The sequence below is a fragment of the Dermacentor silvarum genome, chromosome 6 (genome assembly GCF_013339745.2).
Source record: "Dermacentor silvarum isolate Dsil-2018 chromosome 6, BIME_Dsil_1.4, whole genome shotgun sequence".
Classification (NCBI taxonomy): domain Eukaryota; kingdom Metazoa; phylum Arthropoda; class Arachnida; order Ixodida; family Ixodidae; genus Dermacentor; species Dermacentor silvarum.
This window is the reverse complement of record NC_051159.1, coordinates 31330338-31348639: the sequence shown is the minus strand read 5'-3', so window position 1 is coordinate 31348639 and position 18302 is coordinate 31330338. Positions and strand designations below refer to the sequence as shown.

The 18302-nt window shown below is 45.4% G+C and overlaps 1 protein-coding gene across 4 annotated transcripts in view; it reads left to right on the top strand.

Moving 5' to 3' along the window:
• The window catches only part of LOC119455380 (uncharacterized), a 63223-nt gene that overhangs the window by 36933 nt on the left and 7988 nt on the right, over positions 1-18302 (top strand). The window contains exon 1 of one of the 4 annotated variants that reach the window (XM_037716775.2): positions 6875-7819. The exons of 2 other annotated variants lie outside the window; for them this stretch is intronic. In XM_037716775.2, the coding sequence (XP_037572703.1) occupies positions 7606-7819 (214 nt within the window). In that variant the 5' untranslated portion in view covers positions 6875-7605. Of the gene's footprint in view, positions 1-6874; positions 7820-18302 lie in introns of those variants that run through there. One more of the 4 variants, XM_037716774.2, reaches the window with a different exon arrangement.

Here is an 18302-nt window from a genome sequence, read left to right as displayed (position 1 = left end):
ATCTATCTATCTATCTATCTATCTATCTATCTATCTATCTATCTATCTATCTATCTATCTATCTATCTATCTATCTATCTATCTATCTATCTATCTATCTATCTATCTATCTATCTATCTATCTATCTAATATATCTATCTATCTAATATATCTATCTAAATAAATAAATAAATAAATAAATAAATAAATAAATAAATAAATAAATAAATAAATAAATGTGACTCAGAAAGCATACGTCTTTTGGGGTCTCCCTAACCAAGGGAAGGCTGCTACTAACAGCTGAGCACTGAGTGCATGAATGTAAATTCAAGGTAGAGTACGGTCCTGCTACTTATTGAAAATGGTCATCGTGCAATTTTTCTTTTCCTGCGGAGGACTGATGCAGGGCGGGCAGAAGCGTCAAGACGACATTACACGATCGGCCGTCCAGTACACTTCTGTGCGCGATGCGGTATCTTACTGGCCTTGGCGTTGCTCGGGGTCGCGGGTTTAATCTCTACCGCGGTGACCGCATTTCCACGGGTGCAAAATGTGAAAACTTGCTCGCGGACTTGGATTTAGGAGCACGTTACTGAACCCCGGGTAGTCTATATTTACTATATGTAGACTACATCGTGCCAGACTACCCCACTATATACGACGTGCCTGATAATCACACTGTGGTTTTGACACAGTGTGATTTCAAGTAGATCCGTTAATTTTAATTTAACACTTCTGCCATGACACGATATGCGCCGTGTGAGGCAATGACAGTGCCAACCTTCACGCGGGCTACGAACAGTGGCCCACAACAACGCTTCAAGCAAACGCGTCTCGCTGCGTGTTCTGCGTATACAAACTGGGGAAACACGAGGGGTGAACGCAAGGAGAACGTCACTGCACTTCTTCCGCATTGAACCAAGCGCGCAATAACTTCATGTTTCTTGCACTAAGTACTGTATAGGACGCAACAGGGACGAAACGAACACTGTATATGAAGCGGACATGAAGTGACGCAGGGGAGCGCAAACTAACAACTGGTTTATTGTCAAATCATGCGTTGTGCGCTTTAAATACTCTGCTATGATCTGACGATAAACCAGTTGGCAGTTTGCGCATACAGTGCTTAGCGCAAGAAATATGAGCGCACACCAGCTATATAGCCCAATTAATACCGCTTACAGCTCAATAACTTAAGCGTTCGCCGTCAACATCACCGCCAATTAACGAAATTCACCACAGGAAGCTTTGCTTGCACCAATTCCCGCAGCGCGTGGGATCTGCAGAGCTTCTATACTTTCGTTATTGCATTAAGCCAGAGTCACACGCGGCAGCGCCACACCTATAGCGTGTATAGCGCTGGTACGCGAGAGTGCACGCCAGCGTCTTTTACACCAAAGACGCAAGAATGAAATGGGCATATTTATAGCATTTGATGAACCGCTTCACGAAAGATTCGCTTCGTATAGATTCCAATGTGTGCTTTGGATCGGAATATTTTTAAAAATTTTTGTACGTGCGAAGCCAAATGTTTTTTGGCGTGCTCATCAAATGAGACTCGTTCTCGTGGCGGCAAGCGAATAAGCCTTGTGAACGCATCGCGCCTGTTAATTGTTTTCCTTGAACGAGGAATTCCCAGTAAGCGCGAGTCATAAACTCGCGTTGATTAGGTTCCTGCCCTTTGTACGCGCCGCTAGCGATTGTATGATTTCGTGCTTGAACGATTCGGACCGTTCGGTCCGGCGCGGCCTTTCGGCTGCGCCAGTCTTTCGGAAAGATGACGAAACTTGATCATTTAGAGGAGTTGAAAGTCGTAAAAGGGGGTTTGGGGCACTCCCATGGCGGCCATTTCCCATACGGCGCCCTGTTAGGTGGGGACGGCCCTCCGGTTTGGGAGATCATCTTGAAAACTGATTCCAAGTGGGTATGCCTTGCAAACTCGCCGGCTACAATTCGTGGATTAACGTATGTGCCGTAAAGAAACAAATAAATAATTCAGTAGCGCACTTTTGTTAATTATTTGAATGCATGTTTCAGTTTCTCGCGCAAGTAAGGTCCGCCTCCTTGAATAACGTAGGTCAGTTTCAGTTTCAGTTTATTATCCATCAAGGATAATAAACTGGTCAAGGTCAAGGACTAGAATTATGCTATCTGCAACAGGCGATATTTAAAAAAATTCTGTAAAGCCTAAAAAATGATCACCCCGTATAGGTTAACTTATGTTTGTCTTTAGTGTCGCGCAGCTGTTCGAGCTAGTTACTTTCTGCGCCTGAATATATTCCGCGTGAGCTGCAGTGCTGGCTCAGTGGCCACGGCGTTCTGCCGTCAGTCAAGCACCAGGTCGCACGTTCGATTCCCTGACGCGGCGGCCTCATTTCGATGGGTGCGAACTGAAATAATAATAATAATAACACTACTACTACTACTACTACTACTACTACTACTACTACTACTACTACTACTACTACTACTACTACTACTACTACTACTACTACTACTACTACTACTAATAATAATAATAAAACGCTCGTGTACATTGATTGAGGTTCGATTTAAGGAAGCCCAGGGGGTCAAAATTTATTCGGAGCCCTGCAGTACGCCGTCTCTCATAGCCTCAGCTTTCCTTTGGAAACGTTAAAAACGCACGAATGAAATTAATCACGAAAAGTGCATTTCGCTGCAAAGCGCCTCAGCTCTGACCGCACTGTTATGTTTTACGAAACGCGGTGCAGGCCCTTTGCCGAACTTCCAAGGAAGGAAAAGAGGCAGCTTGCGTCACGGCGAATGCCTCCTGTCGGCTAAGGCACGCCGCCGTTTTCTAGTATATATCTGCAAGAGGATCCGCATCCAAACGCCGCGCGGTTTGGCTGCCATGTGGGTCGCGCACGCGCCTTTGATGCGATAGCGAGCGGCATATATGCGGTGCGTTTGCCGTCAGCACGGGCTTCTCTTTTTTCAAGCGCGTGGAGCCGTCGGAGGGAAGAGAAATGACAGAGGAGGAAACCCAGGCGACGAATTTAAAAGCGCTTCTATTTCAGTTCGTTCCTTTGTCGTCACACTCATCGGACTCCCAACGCGAATCTGCTTTTCCTGTGGTGCCCTGCCGTGCTGCAGAGCTATACCCTGTGTCCCAGCTAATGTTAGCCGAGCTGTTTAAAGAAAAATCTATAAAAAAATGAAAAAAAAAATTACGGTGCAAGAGACAATTATAAGACCTACGATGTTAGGTCGTCAGAGGTCTGACCATCGAGCACCATTGGTCTTATCAATGCATATTTGAGCGTATTTTTCGCATTTCTTTTTGTTTGAACAGCTTTGCCAATATTAGCTGGAACACAGGGTATATGAGATGCAGACTTGTACGTGCGTCAACGATGTGCACGCGAGTTGCGATTGGTTGCCTGACAGGCAGACATGAATAAATTACCCATGCATTACACCCCCCCCCCCCCCACGCACACACACACACACACACACACACACACACACACACACACACACACACACACACACACACACACACACACACACACACACACACACACACACACACACACACACGCACGCACGCACGCACGCACGCACACGCACGCGCACGCACGCACGCACGCGCACGCGCACGCACGCACGCACGCACGCACACACACACACACACACACACACACACACACACACACACACACACACACACACACACACACACACACACACACACACACACACACACACACGCGCGCGCGCGCCTGCACGCAAACAGATGGACAGACAGGCAGTGTTCACTTCCAAGGTAGACTGCTGCGCTATTAGAAACGCCGTATGGGGGTCATGCAGGTAGCTTTCTATACTCTCGCGTGCAAAAGGTGTCACAGTGTGAGTAATCTTACACAGTGTGCCTAATCTTAGTGACGTTACCGATGATTACGAAGTTCTAACATTAGAAAATCGAAATCAAATCATTTCAGTGGTATACCGCCCCCCAAATGGTAACATGAAAAATTTCACGGATTATTTCGAGCAGATTCTAGAATATTCGTCACTAAATAAACGTTCGCTTTTGTGCAGTGGTGATTTTAATACCCATATTCATGACCATAACGCTAACATACATGATTTCAACATGAAGATTGTCTCCTGTGGATTGGTGAACTTAATAGCAACAGCAACACGTGTCATATGCGCTACTGCGTCGGTACTAGAGCTAATAATTACGAATATTGAAACGAGTGTGCTCTCTTCTGGTACAATCGTTTCTGATGTGAGCGATCACTGTCCGGTATTTGTGGTCTTTCGGAATCAGCATGCTAAGCGAAACAATGTGAAAGAGTCTATCACTGTGCAGCGCGTAACAGATGCCTCTTTGGAAGCATTTAAGCGCGACATTATGAACTTCGATTGGTCCTGTGTGCTCTAGAAAACTAATGTCAATGATGCGTACGACATTTTTTTTTTCGCCATTTCCTTCGTTTCTATTCGAAGCACTTTCCACTCGAAACGTACACGAAAAAAATAATACAAATAAGATAAGAAAACCGTGGGTAACAAGAGAACTTTTCAAAATGATAAAGGACAAAAATCATCTTTATCAAACGTTCCTTCGAATACACTCCTTCACTTTAAAAAGTTAAGAAACCGATTAAACCCTGAGCTACGGAAAGCTAAAGCATCATATTATCAGATCTTTCTAGTGTCAGTTCAAGGAGACCCGATATTGCCTGGAATGCTTTAAACGATGTCCTAGGTCGCCGTGCGAATAACTCTCACAAGATCTATGCTATTAAATGGCAACGAAATAAAAGGGAGGGCACTAGCAGAATATTTTAACAAACATTTTATTAACAACATTTCTTCATCTCAAGACCTTAGGGACACTACAATCTCCACTTATCCTAGTCAGCTTAGTCAGACTATATTTTTCGAGCCTACTGATGCAAATGATGTTTATAACGTGTACATAGGAATTAGTAACAGCAAAGCCTTAGATGTCAACGGCATGCAGATAAAACCATTGAAATACGTGTTGCCTATAATTTGTCCCTTGATTTCACACATCTACAATCTTGCATTTGAATGCGGGGCTTTTCCCAACGCAATGAAAACTGCAAAAGCATCCGTCATTTTTAAAGGGGGCGACCAACAAGTACCAGCAAATTATAGGCCGATTTCAGTACTCCCTGTGTTTTCCAAAGTTCTGAAAAAAGTAATTTCTTGAAGAATAAGTAAGTTTTTTGACAAATATAAGGTACTATCTGAGTCACAATTTAGTTTCAGAACAGGTAAATCTACAGAAACAGCGTTATCAACAATGAAGGAAATTATTTTGAGCAATATTAATGAGAACTTGTATACGGTGGGGCTTTTCCTTGATTTTAGTAAAGCTTTTGACTGCTTAAATCATATGATTCTTGTTAACAAACTTAAAATGTATGGAATCCGTGGTAAACCACTCGCATTGCTTGAAGATATCTCCAAAACAGAAGCCAGTATGTGTCTGTAGATAATGAACTTTCATCCCTTTTGCCTATCAGTTGTGGTGTCCCACAAGGGAGCGTGTATTGGGACCCCTTTTGTTCAATACGTACATAAATGATATTGTAAGTACAGATCCTTCCGTTGATTTTGTGATATACGGGGATGATAGTACACTACTTCTTTCAGGCACCTTAACGATTTAATGGTGAAATGTAATGACCTACTAATTAAATTGTCTAGGTGGTCAAGGATGAATAAGTTAAAATAAATCCTACAAAGTTCAAGGCTACAATATTGCGTGCAACAAACAAACCGTTAATACCGCACTGCATGCTTCACTTTGAAGATCACCAAATAGAAATAGTTGAAGTGGACAAGATTCTTGGAGTATATTTTTCGTGTTATTTAAACTGGGATGCCCACACTGACCTTGTCTGCAAGAAGCTCTCTTCTGTCTGTGAGGCTCTGTCGCGACGTCGTGAAACTTTACCTTTGAAATGTAAATTACAAGTTTATTACGCACTTTTTTTTTTCTCACCTTAACTATCAGTATAGTATGGGCCACAATGATCAAAACAAACATAAATAAAGTTCTCGTATTGCAAAAGAAGATTGTTCGAATAATCGCCAATGTTGATAATACAACTACCTCCAAGTATGCATTTGAAGCACATAACATTGTCCGAGTCAATCATTTGTATAACGTTAAGTTGTTACAAAAATTGTATTTTTTCGACGGCATCCATTGCCGATTTTTATTCTACTCTGGCATCTTTAGACATGCGTCGTGCTAACATAAACACAAGAACTACTAATACATGGAATATACCACGTTTTCGCACGAATTATAAATTACAAATGTTGTCTTATACCTTGCCCCATGTTCTAAACACGTATAAACATACGATAGGATATACCAAAGCTGAGCTGCGGAAATATTTTGTTGAAATGTGATTTTATGTCCTCGCTTGTAGATGCTGCATGTTTTGCTTGACTATTACTATTATTATTTCTGAACATATGTGTGACCATTTCAGCGTTTCGATTTTCAATTTTATTGTTCGAATTTTGTGCAAAGATTATTAGACTCTCTATGCATAAATGGTGAATGCTCTCTTTATTGAATGTGACTATTGTATGTGTGTTTATTGAAGATTTCCTGTTTCACTCGTGTGCTACTGCTTGTAGGGGTTTTCTGGAAACATTCAAGCTGCGCAGGCAGCTTTTTGCTAGAAAACCCTCCAGTTGCACCTGGAAAATAAACATGCTTATACTTTAGCCACTTGGGGATGTTAAATCGATGGACGCCGTATGGAGGGGGTTCCGAGTGTTAAATTTCCGCTCTCATGGTTCTCCTACCTGTATGCATCTAAATGCGCTAGTGGTTCTGTATTCGTCTCGCATCGCGAATGCTGAGGACGCGGAAATCACACCCACCACCTCGAGAACGCGAGTAGAACGCTAGAGCCACCGCACCACCGGGGTGAGCTATGCTCCGCCTGTAAAAGTAAATGAAAAAAAAAAGAATAAAACATGTTTAATTGTGGGTCTCTCTCTCTCTCTCACACACACACACACACTTTGTAGATTTATTCGTCACCTCTATTCCTTGAAAGTATAGCGGCGGCGCTAAATAAATCGCAACTGCACCGTTCCCTGCTGAGTCGGTTCGTATGGCGCCGTTTGCCACAACTCATTTTGTGCCCACCGCGCCCCCTCTGCAGTGTTTTCTTTCTGCACGAGGAGCCGTGCCAACCGGGAAGTGCAAGACCACGTGTCGTTAAGTTCGGTGCCCGGTCGCGCAAGAAAAGAAAAACAAAGAACAGATGGAGAGATACAGCGGTGGTTCCGCGCTGGCACAGCTTGGCAAGGGGGAAGAGGCGGTATAGGGTCCCGGGCGGGGGTGATGTACACCGAAGAAGGCCGTTCGTTTGATAACTACGGGCGGCCGACGAGCGGCCCAGTCAACGACGGGATCCCGATAGCGGGCCGTGGCTTCTTGCCCGTTACGCAGAAGCGCTCTGCGATTGCGCTTCTCGCTGAGCCGTGCCGCGCCCACCGGCGTGCTCGCGAACGGCCGAATCGGGGCCGCCGCCGCACCGTGCATTTTCCGATCGGTGATAGAGGGAGGACGTGCTCGTCGCCGCCGTGACAGGATGCTCGAGGACCTGCGAAGGCGCAAGCACGCCCACGTGATGTCGGCGTCGCAGCCACCGCACTGGGGTCGCGACCCAGCGCCCAAACGCCGCTGCGTCCAGCGCTCCGTGGGTTCTCAGCCGCCGCTGGTGGCCGCATCGCCGTGGACAACGGAGCGCTGCAGTGCCCCGGGGGGTCCAGCCGCGCTCCTGCCGAGAGCCGCTTTCCGTGCACGTACGTACTGCGAATAGCGGATACAGTACACCGCCGACACCACCACGTGCATGGGGAGAGAGAGAGGTGTGGAGAAGGCTTATGGGGAGAGGGGGTAGATAGAAGGGAAGGGGGGGGGGTGAGAGGTGCTGAGCGCTCGCGCTATAGGGGGTCGTCGACGGAGCCGGTTCTTACGGATCTAGAGTGGTGGGGACGAAATGGCCGAGTTAAAAGAACGCGCACTGGAAGCCCTATCACTCGGGCTTCGCTGCATATGGACGGCAAGTGCAGCGTCGGTTGGCGGAAGCCGCCATCTTGGAAATGCGGAAGCGCGAACTCTGACTCACAGTTTTCTAGGGGTGTGCGAATAGCGATTTTTGCGACCGAGTCGAATAAGAATCGAATAGTGCCAGGAGCAAATCGAATCGAATATCGAATGCTTTTCGCATAATGAGTAGTCATAATCACAAGTAACATAAAAACGATGTTTACATCCCAGTATTCTTAAGGTTAGCAGGTTTTTGTCATTACATAGTACGTTATGAAGCGTTTAATAAAACTACAAATGCAGCTTTAGGAGCAAACAAGTAGTTTCTTCGCATACACAGTGCTCTTCAGAGAGTGTGAAGGTTAGCTTACAACCTGTGAGGTGGGGCTTCCTAAGTGGCATAGCCTGCTCCACCACTCAAGTTCTCATGTTTTATGTCTATACTATGCCCCCGGGGGTGAAAATAACCGCGCTTTTGCCCCCATTTTATGTTTATTTCGGCGCAGTTGACGTTCGCGTATATTCGAAAAGTATTCGAAAAATATTCGCATTTACGAATAGTGACTATTCGATTCCAAGACCGAATCGAATGGGACACTATTCGATTCGTTATTCGAATATTGGCATAGCCCTACTGTTTTCTCGCTGTGAAACCAAGTTAATGAGTTCGTAGAATTATGGAATATTTCTGACGGTTTTGTGAATCTAGACGAAGAGAACAGAACAAGAGCCTTTTGCTTCCTTTCTTTCCAAAATGGCTGAGAAAAAGCAGTGATTTGAGAAACGCATTTTGGCTTTTAGCGCACAAAAGACACAGACAGTTTAGACAGACGTAGAGGAAGCGCTCACTTCCAACTAACGTTTATTTTCACAAGCATCGCCCATATGCACGGTGTTTCAGCTAACAGTTTCTGAAATTTTTAAATGTTGCCTGTGGCGGATAGCACAATTATAGTTCATGAGCTGATCTACTCGAAGAGGTGGACATGCACAACAAATTGAAATGTTCGACTAATTAACAAAAGTCCACTAATTCAGTTTCTAACTAATTACGTTGGCGTACCAGTTACTTTCTTAAAAAATAACGTCGTTTTATGCATTAAAACACAAAACTAACTGGAACGCGAGTGCATTTCTCCGCAAAGTTCAGAAATGAATATCTGGAAACTGCTGTCATCCTGAGAATTGGTTTCAAGTAGATCCGCCTTGCGAACTCCACGGCTAGAGAAAGAGAGCGAGAAATAGAAGAGAGGAAAGGCAGGGAGGTTAACTAGACGCATGTCCGGTTTGCTACCCTGTACTGGGGGAAGGGGGTATAGGGATGCAAAGAGAGAGAAAGGAAATAGAGCGCAGTTTGGCTCACATTTGAAACTTTGCACGAAGTCTACAGACGGTCGCCAAGGCCTGTCGACTTGAGGTAGTGCAACAAGGCTTTTGTGGTTTTCTGTGCCATGGACGCATACGGCCATGGTCCAAGGATCTTCATTTCAGAAAATGGTCGAGAGTCCAGCCCGTTCAATGCTGTCCGGAGAGCTTCACGCTCGACGTCGAACTGGGGACAGAGACTTAAGACTCCACGGCTAGAATTTGTAAATTGCAATATGGGCCATAAGGTAATTAGTTAGAAGCTTAATTAGTGAATTTTTGTTAATTAGTCGAATATGCATTTCGATTTCTTGTGCATGTAATGTCCGCATCTTCGAGTAGACCAGCTCATGAACTAGAAGTGTGCTATCTGCCACAGGCAACCTTCAAAAATTTTTGAAAGTGTTCGCTGAAACACCTGGTATATAGGAGACGAAGAACTGCTTGCGCGAGAACATTTCTACAAATTCATAAATCATGACATGAAGCATTAAATATATGCAAGTAACAAAGGCTGAAAAACCAAGTGCGAAGTGGCAGGATTATGAGATTAGCCTGTAGTGCCATTCCCGCAGAGCCGCTATTTGGGTGTGGTTAAGAAAATCCATTTCTTTTTTTTTTCTTTTAGAGAGGTTGATAGATAGTGCACTAACGCACGCGTCCCCAAAACTAGAGATCGTCGCCGCTTCTATGATGTCACGTGTCGCATGCTGGGCACTGCTTCCTGTTATGCAGCTTTCTCTAATGCATATGCTTTAGTGAACGTATTGATGCTTACGATTAATTGAAGTTTGTGAATACCACACGGGGGTATATCTGTAGAAGGGTTGCTTGAGCTGCTGCAGCTTTATTTGCGAGCCACGTCTTCTGAATGGGATTGCTACATCTTTCTTCAAGAAACAAGAAACGTGTATTGTTTCTTCTGTCGCTGCCACATTAAGTGACCTGCTCCTTGCCCGTGTTAAGAGAAAATTGGAAAACCATCTAGATAATTCATGTATGTGCGAAACGTATTCAGATATGTTGACGATTATCTTATTTTTCTCGAGACTACTCCTGCTGGGTTCAATCGTGGCGTTTCAGCTACTTAATATTTTCGCTAAGTGCGTGTCTCCGCTGCTGATCACTCATGAAATGCCAGAAAGAAATTGTTTCAAATTCCCTTGATACACGATTGTTTTTCGCAAGCGACAATGTGCGCTGTGTGCAGGAACTCAGATCCAATAAGTCGTTGCTGCCGTTTTCGTCGGGTGACTCTAAGCTGGTGAAATGGGGCTTCGCCAAGTGACGTTTAATGAATGCACTTCGTCGCTCCTCTATTCACAAGCGTCATAACAGTTTCATTGCTTAAGCTGACCTGTTGAAAAATGCCGGGTTTCCACTGTCGGCTGATCACCTCAGTGGTCGTAGGTTTGCTAAAAACTTTCAAACACGCCCGCCAGAATGTGAAATCCGATACGACGCAGAAGGAGCGTGAAAAAAAAAAAAGAAAGAAAAAAGAGGATGCGCGGTTGTACCGTATATTTCACGACGTCTCATATAGGCTGAAGAATATTGGGAACAGCGGCAACGTGAAAGTCGTCTTCTCAGCGCCAAACAAGCTTTCAAGTCTGTGCAAGGCCAGCTATACCGCAGTGCTAGGATGCTAGGTTTCAAGACAAACCGCAAGGAAGGCTTCATTAAATATGAGACCAAGGTTGTTTATGCGCTGCCGTAGTCATGCGACAAAATGTATATTGGCCAAACGGGACGATGGCACGAATGACGGGTTGCGTGAGCACGCGAACAATGAATGCGAACTGGCGGTGCGGGCCATCTTAGCTTCCACTGCAGAAACTGTGGATGGGAGCCCCAGTATGCACAGTGCCTCATAATAGGAAGACGACACGTCAGATCATATTGTCACGGGACGCAGCGAGAGGAAGACGATGAAGGCGAACCTCGGCTCGTGTGTGGATTTCTCTATATTGCCTGTTGTACGCATACATATATAGGCACCAGTAAATACATAGTTTACCTCTCGCTTTCCTTGTTACAATATAAGCGGCGAAGATCGCTAATTTGGGGGACGCGTGCGTTAGTGAACCATCTATTGACCTTTCTAGAAAAATACATTGGATTTTCTTAACCACGCGTAAAGAGCGGCTCGGTGGGAATGGTAGTGCAGACTAATCTCATAATCTTGCAATTTCGCTTAACCTGGTTTTTCGCCATTTGCTGCTTTGATAGGTTTCATGCTTCGTGTCATGATTTATGAAATTGTACAAATGCGCTTTCGCAAGCTGTTGTTTCTTTCATTCCTCATTCCTGATCAAGATTTCTGGTAGGGATTTTCGCGACATCGCGCGGTACTTTTCCATGTTTCGCGGGCTTTACTTTCGGGCCTGGAAAGAACTTTTATGTGGCATGTATTGAGCAACAGAAAGCTGAATCGGTAATGTTTCAGGATGGCCTACAATATTGTCATTGACACTTTTGCTCTGAATGTATGATCTAGCGAAGTTGAATAATTCATAACTAGTTATGCAATATTGTCGAAATGCCCCCCCCCCCCCCAAAAAAAAAAAAAAAAAAAAAACAAATACTTGACTTGCTCTAAGCCACTGGCAGACAACATTACCTTGGTTCTGTCGAGCTACGTGACACGTGCATATTTTGAAAATTTTGGCAGAAGTTACGTGGGGCACATGTTATGTAAGAGCTTCTTTCACTCTAAGCGATTGTGCGAGCTTTGGATTACCCCTCAAAATGCGCCGCAGAAGAGCGTATACGTCTTGCGTTTGATAGACGTACTTAGTCGCTCAGGTTTTTTTTTGTTTCTTCTTGTGTTCCTTTTTTTATGACTGGAACAGCCGGCTCTTCGCTTACATATTTACCCAGGAGCTGATCATTTAATAAACAAGAGCAGCGCCAGTGATGTCTCATGCTGGTTGGAGTACACACGGAAAATACTGCCAGAAATGCATTCCTTCCGGTTCGGCCTTAACCGTTATTCTTCCTGAATATTTGGAAGCCTATCGATTTCCGTTGTAATAATACAAGCTTATATATGAGGAAGCGGCGTTGAATCACCGACTGACTGGCGCGGGCCTTTTCCAGTGATGTGCGTTATGCAAATGGCGCACATAATCGCGGGGCTACGTGTTACAGCCCTCGTAAAAAGTTTATGGGCTACTTTTACTATGCATGTCATTGAGTACGATACAATGCAAGTTTATTTTGACAACAAATGCATAGTTCTCAGGAAGTTCGACGTAAAGGAAAACAAGTGCCTTAGACAGCGTCAGAACCCCTTGCTTCGGGTGACACACTACTGTCATTTAATATTTAAGTGACAATATTTAAAGCTCCGTTGCCAGTCCAGAGGTGTGTTGTAGGTATAATTCCGTACTTGCTGTCCATGTCAGTGCTTTCCACTAGAATCCTTTAATATGAAATCATTGATGTGACCGCTGCGTGAAGCGTTCCATTTTCTTTCCGTATCTATTATACCCTACCTTATTACAGGAGCCGCATATTAATATTATCGTACCTGTCATGGTATGACTCAAACCTCCGCACTCATACGCGCTAACGGGACTCCATTTGTTTTTCAAACGGTTCAGGAAAAGCATTCGCAAATAATTCTTCGCAAACGATAGAGCTCTGTGCCTCGCACCAGTATTCAAAAATTGAGTATCCCGTGACAGTTTTCAACAATCATTATAGTCGTATAACTACTGAATTATGGTTAAAGAAAGTCCGGAATTCCGTAGGTCAGTTTCTGGGTGCCATTTTCTAATTTAGATAATTTTTGTGCGGCAAGTCGTGGCGGTGTTCTCTAAAAAATTAATGAAAAATAAATGGATGAAGATGCATCTGGTTCAGCCTTCGTGTGGCTGCGAATAATAGGGGCTCCTTTTTTTCGACAGTTGATGCGGTTCCCGAGATGTTTGACACGCCAGATATCTGGATGATCAGTACGAGCGCTCTTTTCATTCCTCAGGGGGTCACAACTTTTGGAATACCACAGGTACTCCTTTAATCAGCCTGTGGTCAGCATGGTGGTCGCGGGCAATGTGGCCTATGTACTTTTTACAAAGACTGTACGGTGCATAAACTAAACATGTTGGCAACTTCACCTCTATGTTTTGCTGTGTTAAAGCTTATTCTGTGAAAGCATTTGCACCCTTAATGGTTCTCGGATGTCCTATGGATAACAACCTTATCTTCTAGGTGGCAAAAAAAAATAGTTGCATGTGACAGGGAGCTCAAACTACAACTGTGATCAGAAAAGCCATAATTGAAGACTTTCTAATAAATTTGACCACCCGGGACTGCGCCGATATATTTTGTACGAGGCTTTGACACCAGTAGCTCTTTTAATTCATGCAGTTTTGTGTAGTCTCTCGTAGCTGCCGTCATGTTTACTTGTCATGAAAAGTTTGAAGAAAATCAAACATTTTGTATTTGTTTTGAAGCATTCAATTACAACAATAGCGATAGTTCGTTGAAGATTTTGAGTTTTCATTTTTATAAACTACTGGAAAGCTCAGAGTTTAGATAGCGAAAGGTTCCGACATCTGTACCGGCTGATTTCAGTTCTGCAATTACTGCTACAATTTAAAATATATTGAGGTAAGCTTTGCTAAATAATGATCGTATTGACGATTATCGAGCAAGTGCTGGTATTCTCGAAAGGAATGGTCAGGAACGTTTTCGATGAAAGCGTCGTAGACGCTCAGCATTTCATTATATATATATATATATTATATATATATATATATATATATATATATATAAGCTTTATTTGGCTGATAAATATTGTAACTTTGCAATAAAGTGAAGCTATCGTTTGCGCCCATTCAGGGCTAATCCTCCAAAAACGGTATATGCCACAGCTACACAGACGTGTAGAATCCTTAAATGTATTAACTATGTGTCGCATATCCCCGTGCATTCACCTGCCCCCACAATTCTTCGACAAGCATCCTCCATCGCCTTTGTTCTCGTGAGATCGCTGCGTTGATATCTCATACGGTGCATTCACTTCATTTGATGTTTGCGTTTCGGCATAGCTTGTGAACGGTGTAGTGCATAAATATGAACTATAGATTGCGCGTTGCATGCAATGAGAGCGGTGTGGATCAGAGAGCAAACGGCCATAGCGGATATTCCGGTTCACATTAAGAGGAAGAAATGCAGCTGGGCAGGCCATGTAATGCGTAGGGTAGATAACCGGAGCAGAGTTACAGAATGGGTGCTAAGAGAAGGGAAGCGCAGTCGAGGACGGCAAAAAACTAGATGGGGTGATGAAATTAGGAAATTTGCAGGTGGAAATTGGAATCAGCTAGCGCAAGACAGAGGGTAATTGGAGATCGCAGGGAGTCGCCTTCGTCCTGCCGTGGACATAAAGATAGGCTGATGATGATGATGACGATGAAAGCAAGCAGAGTTGCATTCATCACTATTGGATGTGTATAGAGAGAGACAGAGAAAGAGAGAGAGAGAAGGCAAACAGAGGAAAAAGAGGGAGGTGAACCAGACGAGCGTCCGGTTAACATTTAATCAACCGCTTCATTAAAGCTTCTCTCCACATACATTCCAGCATGTGCTTTGGATATACAAATTGTTGCACTCTGTAGCGTTAAAAATGGAGCGCTGTCACAGGATACTTATTTTTTTTTTCAAAACTGGTGCGAGGCACAGAGTTCTTTCGTTTGCGAAGAATCATTTGCGAATACTTTTCCCGGAGTAGTTTGAGAAACTAATGGAGTCGCGTTAGCGCGTATGAGTGCAGAGATGATAGTCATGCCGGGACAGGTACGATAATATTAATATGCGGCTCCTGTAATAAGGCAGGGCATAAAAGATACGGTAAGAAAATGGATCGCTTCATGCAGCGTTCATGTCCGTGATTTCATGTTAAAGGATTCTAGCGGAAAACACTGACATGGACAGCAAGTACGGAATTAGACCTACAACACACCCCTGGATCGGCAACGGAACTTTAAGTATTCGTTTGGACAGTCAATTTAGCACAAACACATTGCAGGGAATCCACCACATAGAGCAAAGCTTTGCATGAGTGCATAAAGAGTAGAAACGCGCGCGCGCGCGCGCACGCACGCACGGCACGCACGCCGCACGCACGCACGCGCGCACGCACGCACGCACGCACGCACCCCCCCCCCCCCACACACACACACACACACACACACACACACACACACACACACACACACACACACACACACACACACACACACACACACACACAACACACACACACACACACACACACACACACACACACACACACACACACACACACACACAACACACCACACACACACACACACACACACACACACACACACACACACACACACACACACACACACACACACACACACACACACACACACACACACACACACACACACACACACCAGACGCGGGCGCACACAAATTATACCGAGCCCTTTGTTAAGAGGAATTGCTGACCACTAGCGAGTGCGACGGACGCCTTGGCTTCAGAGGCAGCATGCGCATACGTACGTAGCGCAATTCGAATCCATTATATCCGCGAGAACCGTTTACATCCTCATTACGGTGCAGCCGCGGATGCGCGAAGGCGAGCGCTATCTGGTGGTGCTGCAAGGAAGTGAAACAGAGTCTTAACCAGGTTAAACCAAGCTATCGCTTTGCATATCCAGGGTTAGCTGAGCTAAGCCGCAGCCACTTTTTTGTGTTAGTAGAAACCAGTATTTTATACTCGTATTCAGAAATGCATCGTAACTTGAAACACATGCTTGACGATCTAAATGACGCCTGGCGTGAACGTGCCCAAGACGCTTATTGCGTTTCCTTCAGCGCGTTCACAACGGGCGTCATTTAGACTAAGTCAAGCTAAACGTTAGAGCTATAAGTTAATATGCATTTATGAATACACCGGTTAGCCTATACGACACGGGCTATCCGCGTGGAAACAGAAAAAAAAACGATAACTGATCGGTTGTTTTGTGCTATATGAAGTGCCAAAACGAACATTGAACGCTCAGTTGCTAGTCCAATGGTATATAGAACGTCTACACCCCTGCTGTCAATGCCAGGATTTTATGCTGGAAACCTTTTCTTGTAGTGTGCATCCAACGAACTCGGGAAAGCACTATTCTCAAACACTTCACTTGCAGCAGCGCGATGGGACGAAGACAGGAACAAAAATGTGCGGATCCCACGCACTGTGGGAATCGATGTAAGCGAAGCTTTCGGTGCTGTTTGCTTTGATCAACGTTACTTATTGTTCGCCTTGTCGCTTCTGGTCGTGGTGCTCACCACGCCCCTCGTCTTCCTTGACCGCCACGCGTCGTCGCCTTGCCTCAGGTCTTTGAGCCAGCATACATTCGCGGTCTGCACCACGTTTCGCTGCGTATCGAAGACGCTCTTGTCCGCGCTTCTTTCGGGCTTGGGCGTCCTCGACGCTGAGTGCACGCTTCGGATCCTATTTTTCTGGCCAGTGTTTACGTGCTCCTTGTGCATACGGGGCCAACACGCTGTTGAGACGCCAGCTCCAAGCACTTTCTTCTGGCTATGGACGATTGTAATGTTTACACTATCACAGCCCAGCATGTGACCTCCACAGCCCCGCACCTGCATTTTTGTCGCATAGGAAAGCAAGCGCATCGCGCACCATACGCACAAACTCTGAAAAGCGGCTGCGGAGGCGCCGGCCGGGGTGCGTAGGGAGCCTACATGCAAGCGCTTGCATGTAGGCTCCTTAGTGGTGCCCGGAGGCCAGCGCCACCTGGGGGTGTTGCAAGAAACCCAGCGGTGCGTGGGAGGAAGACCATAACAGCAGCAGCAGCGCCAGGAAAGTCGGGAGAAGAGGCAAAGAAATCTTCGCTTTAAAAACAATCACAGCAGAGCTAGCGCTGCTGTGACAAGTTTTTGCCAACTGAATGTTACTCGAGAAAGCACAGGTCATTGAAAATTTGTCAAAAAAAAAAGAGACATGAACCATCCGGATTGATAGGCATGTGTACAGGGGGCACTACAGGTACAGGTGTTTATCCGAAAAAAAAATGTCTAGCTATGGTAGCCTAAGTTACTGCCGCGCTGACACACTTGTTTTGTTGTGCAGTATGCCTCTACGATTCCTCTATTTTTTTGTTTGTTTTGGAATATCTCAGAGACCTGGTACTACTGAACAGCGGAGTGCATGGACATTTGTTACAACGAGTGGCTTGATGGCTACCGTACCTGTTTTAAAGCGAAGGTTTCTTTGCCTCTTCTGCCGGCTTTCCGGGTGCTGATGCTGCTGTTATGGTCTTGCTCGCACGCGCCGCTGGGTTTCTTGCAACACCCTCAGATGGCGCTACCCTCCGCGCAGCCCGGCCGGCCGCCGGCGCCGCCGCGGCCGCGTTTCACAGTTCGAGCGTGTGGCACGTGCTGGGATTGCTTTCCTATGCCACAAAATGCAGGTGCTGGCCAGTGGAGTTGGCGTGTTGGGCCGTGATAGTGTAAACATTACAATCGTCCATAGCCTGAAGAGAGCGCTTGGAGCTGGCGTCTCAACAGCGTGCTGGCCACGTATGCACAAGGAGCACGTAAACACGCGCCAGAAAAATGGCTCCACAGCGTGCACTCAGCGTCGAGGACACCCAGGACCGAAAGAAGCGTCGCGCGGAACAGGATCCTCTTCGCTACGCAATGAAATGTGGTGCAGACCGCGAATGTATGCTGGATCGAACACCTGAGGCAAGGCGACGATGCGTGGCGGCCAAGGAAGACGAGGAGCGTGGTGAGCACCACGACCGGAAGCGACAAGGCGAACAATAAGTAACGTTGATCAAAGCTTCGCTTACATCGATTCCCACAGTGTGTGGAATC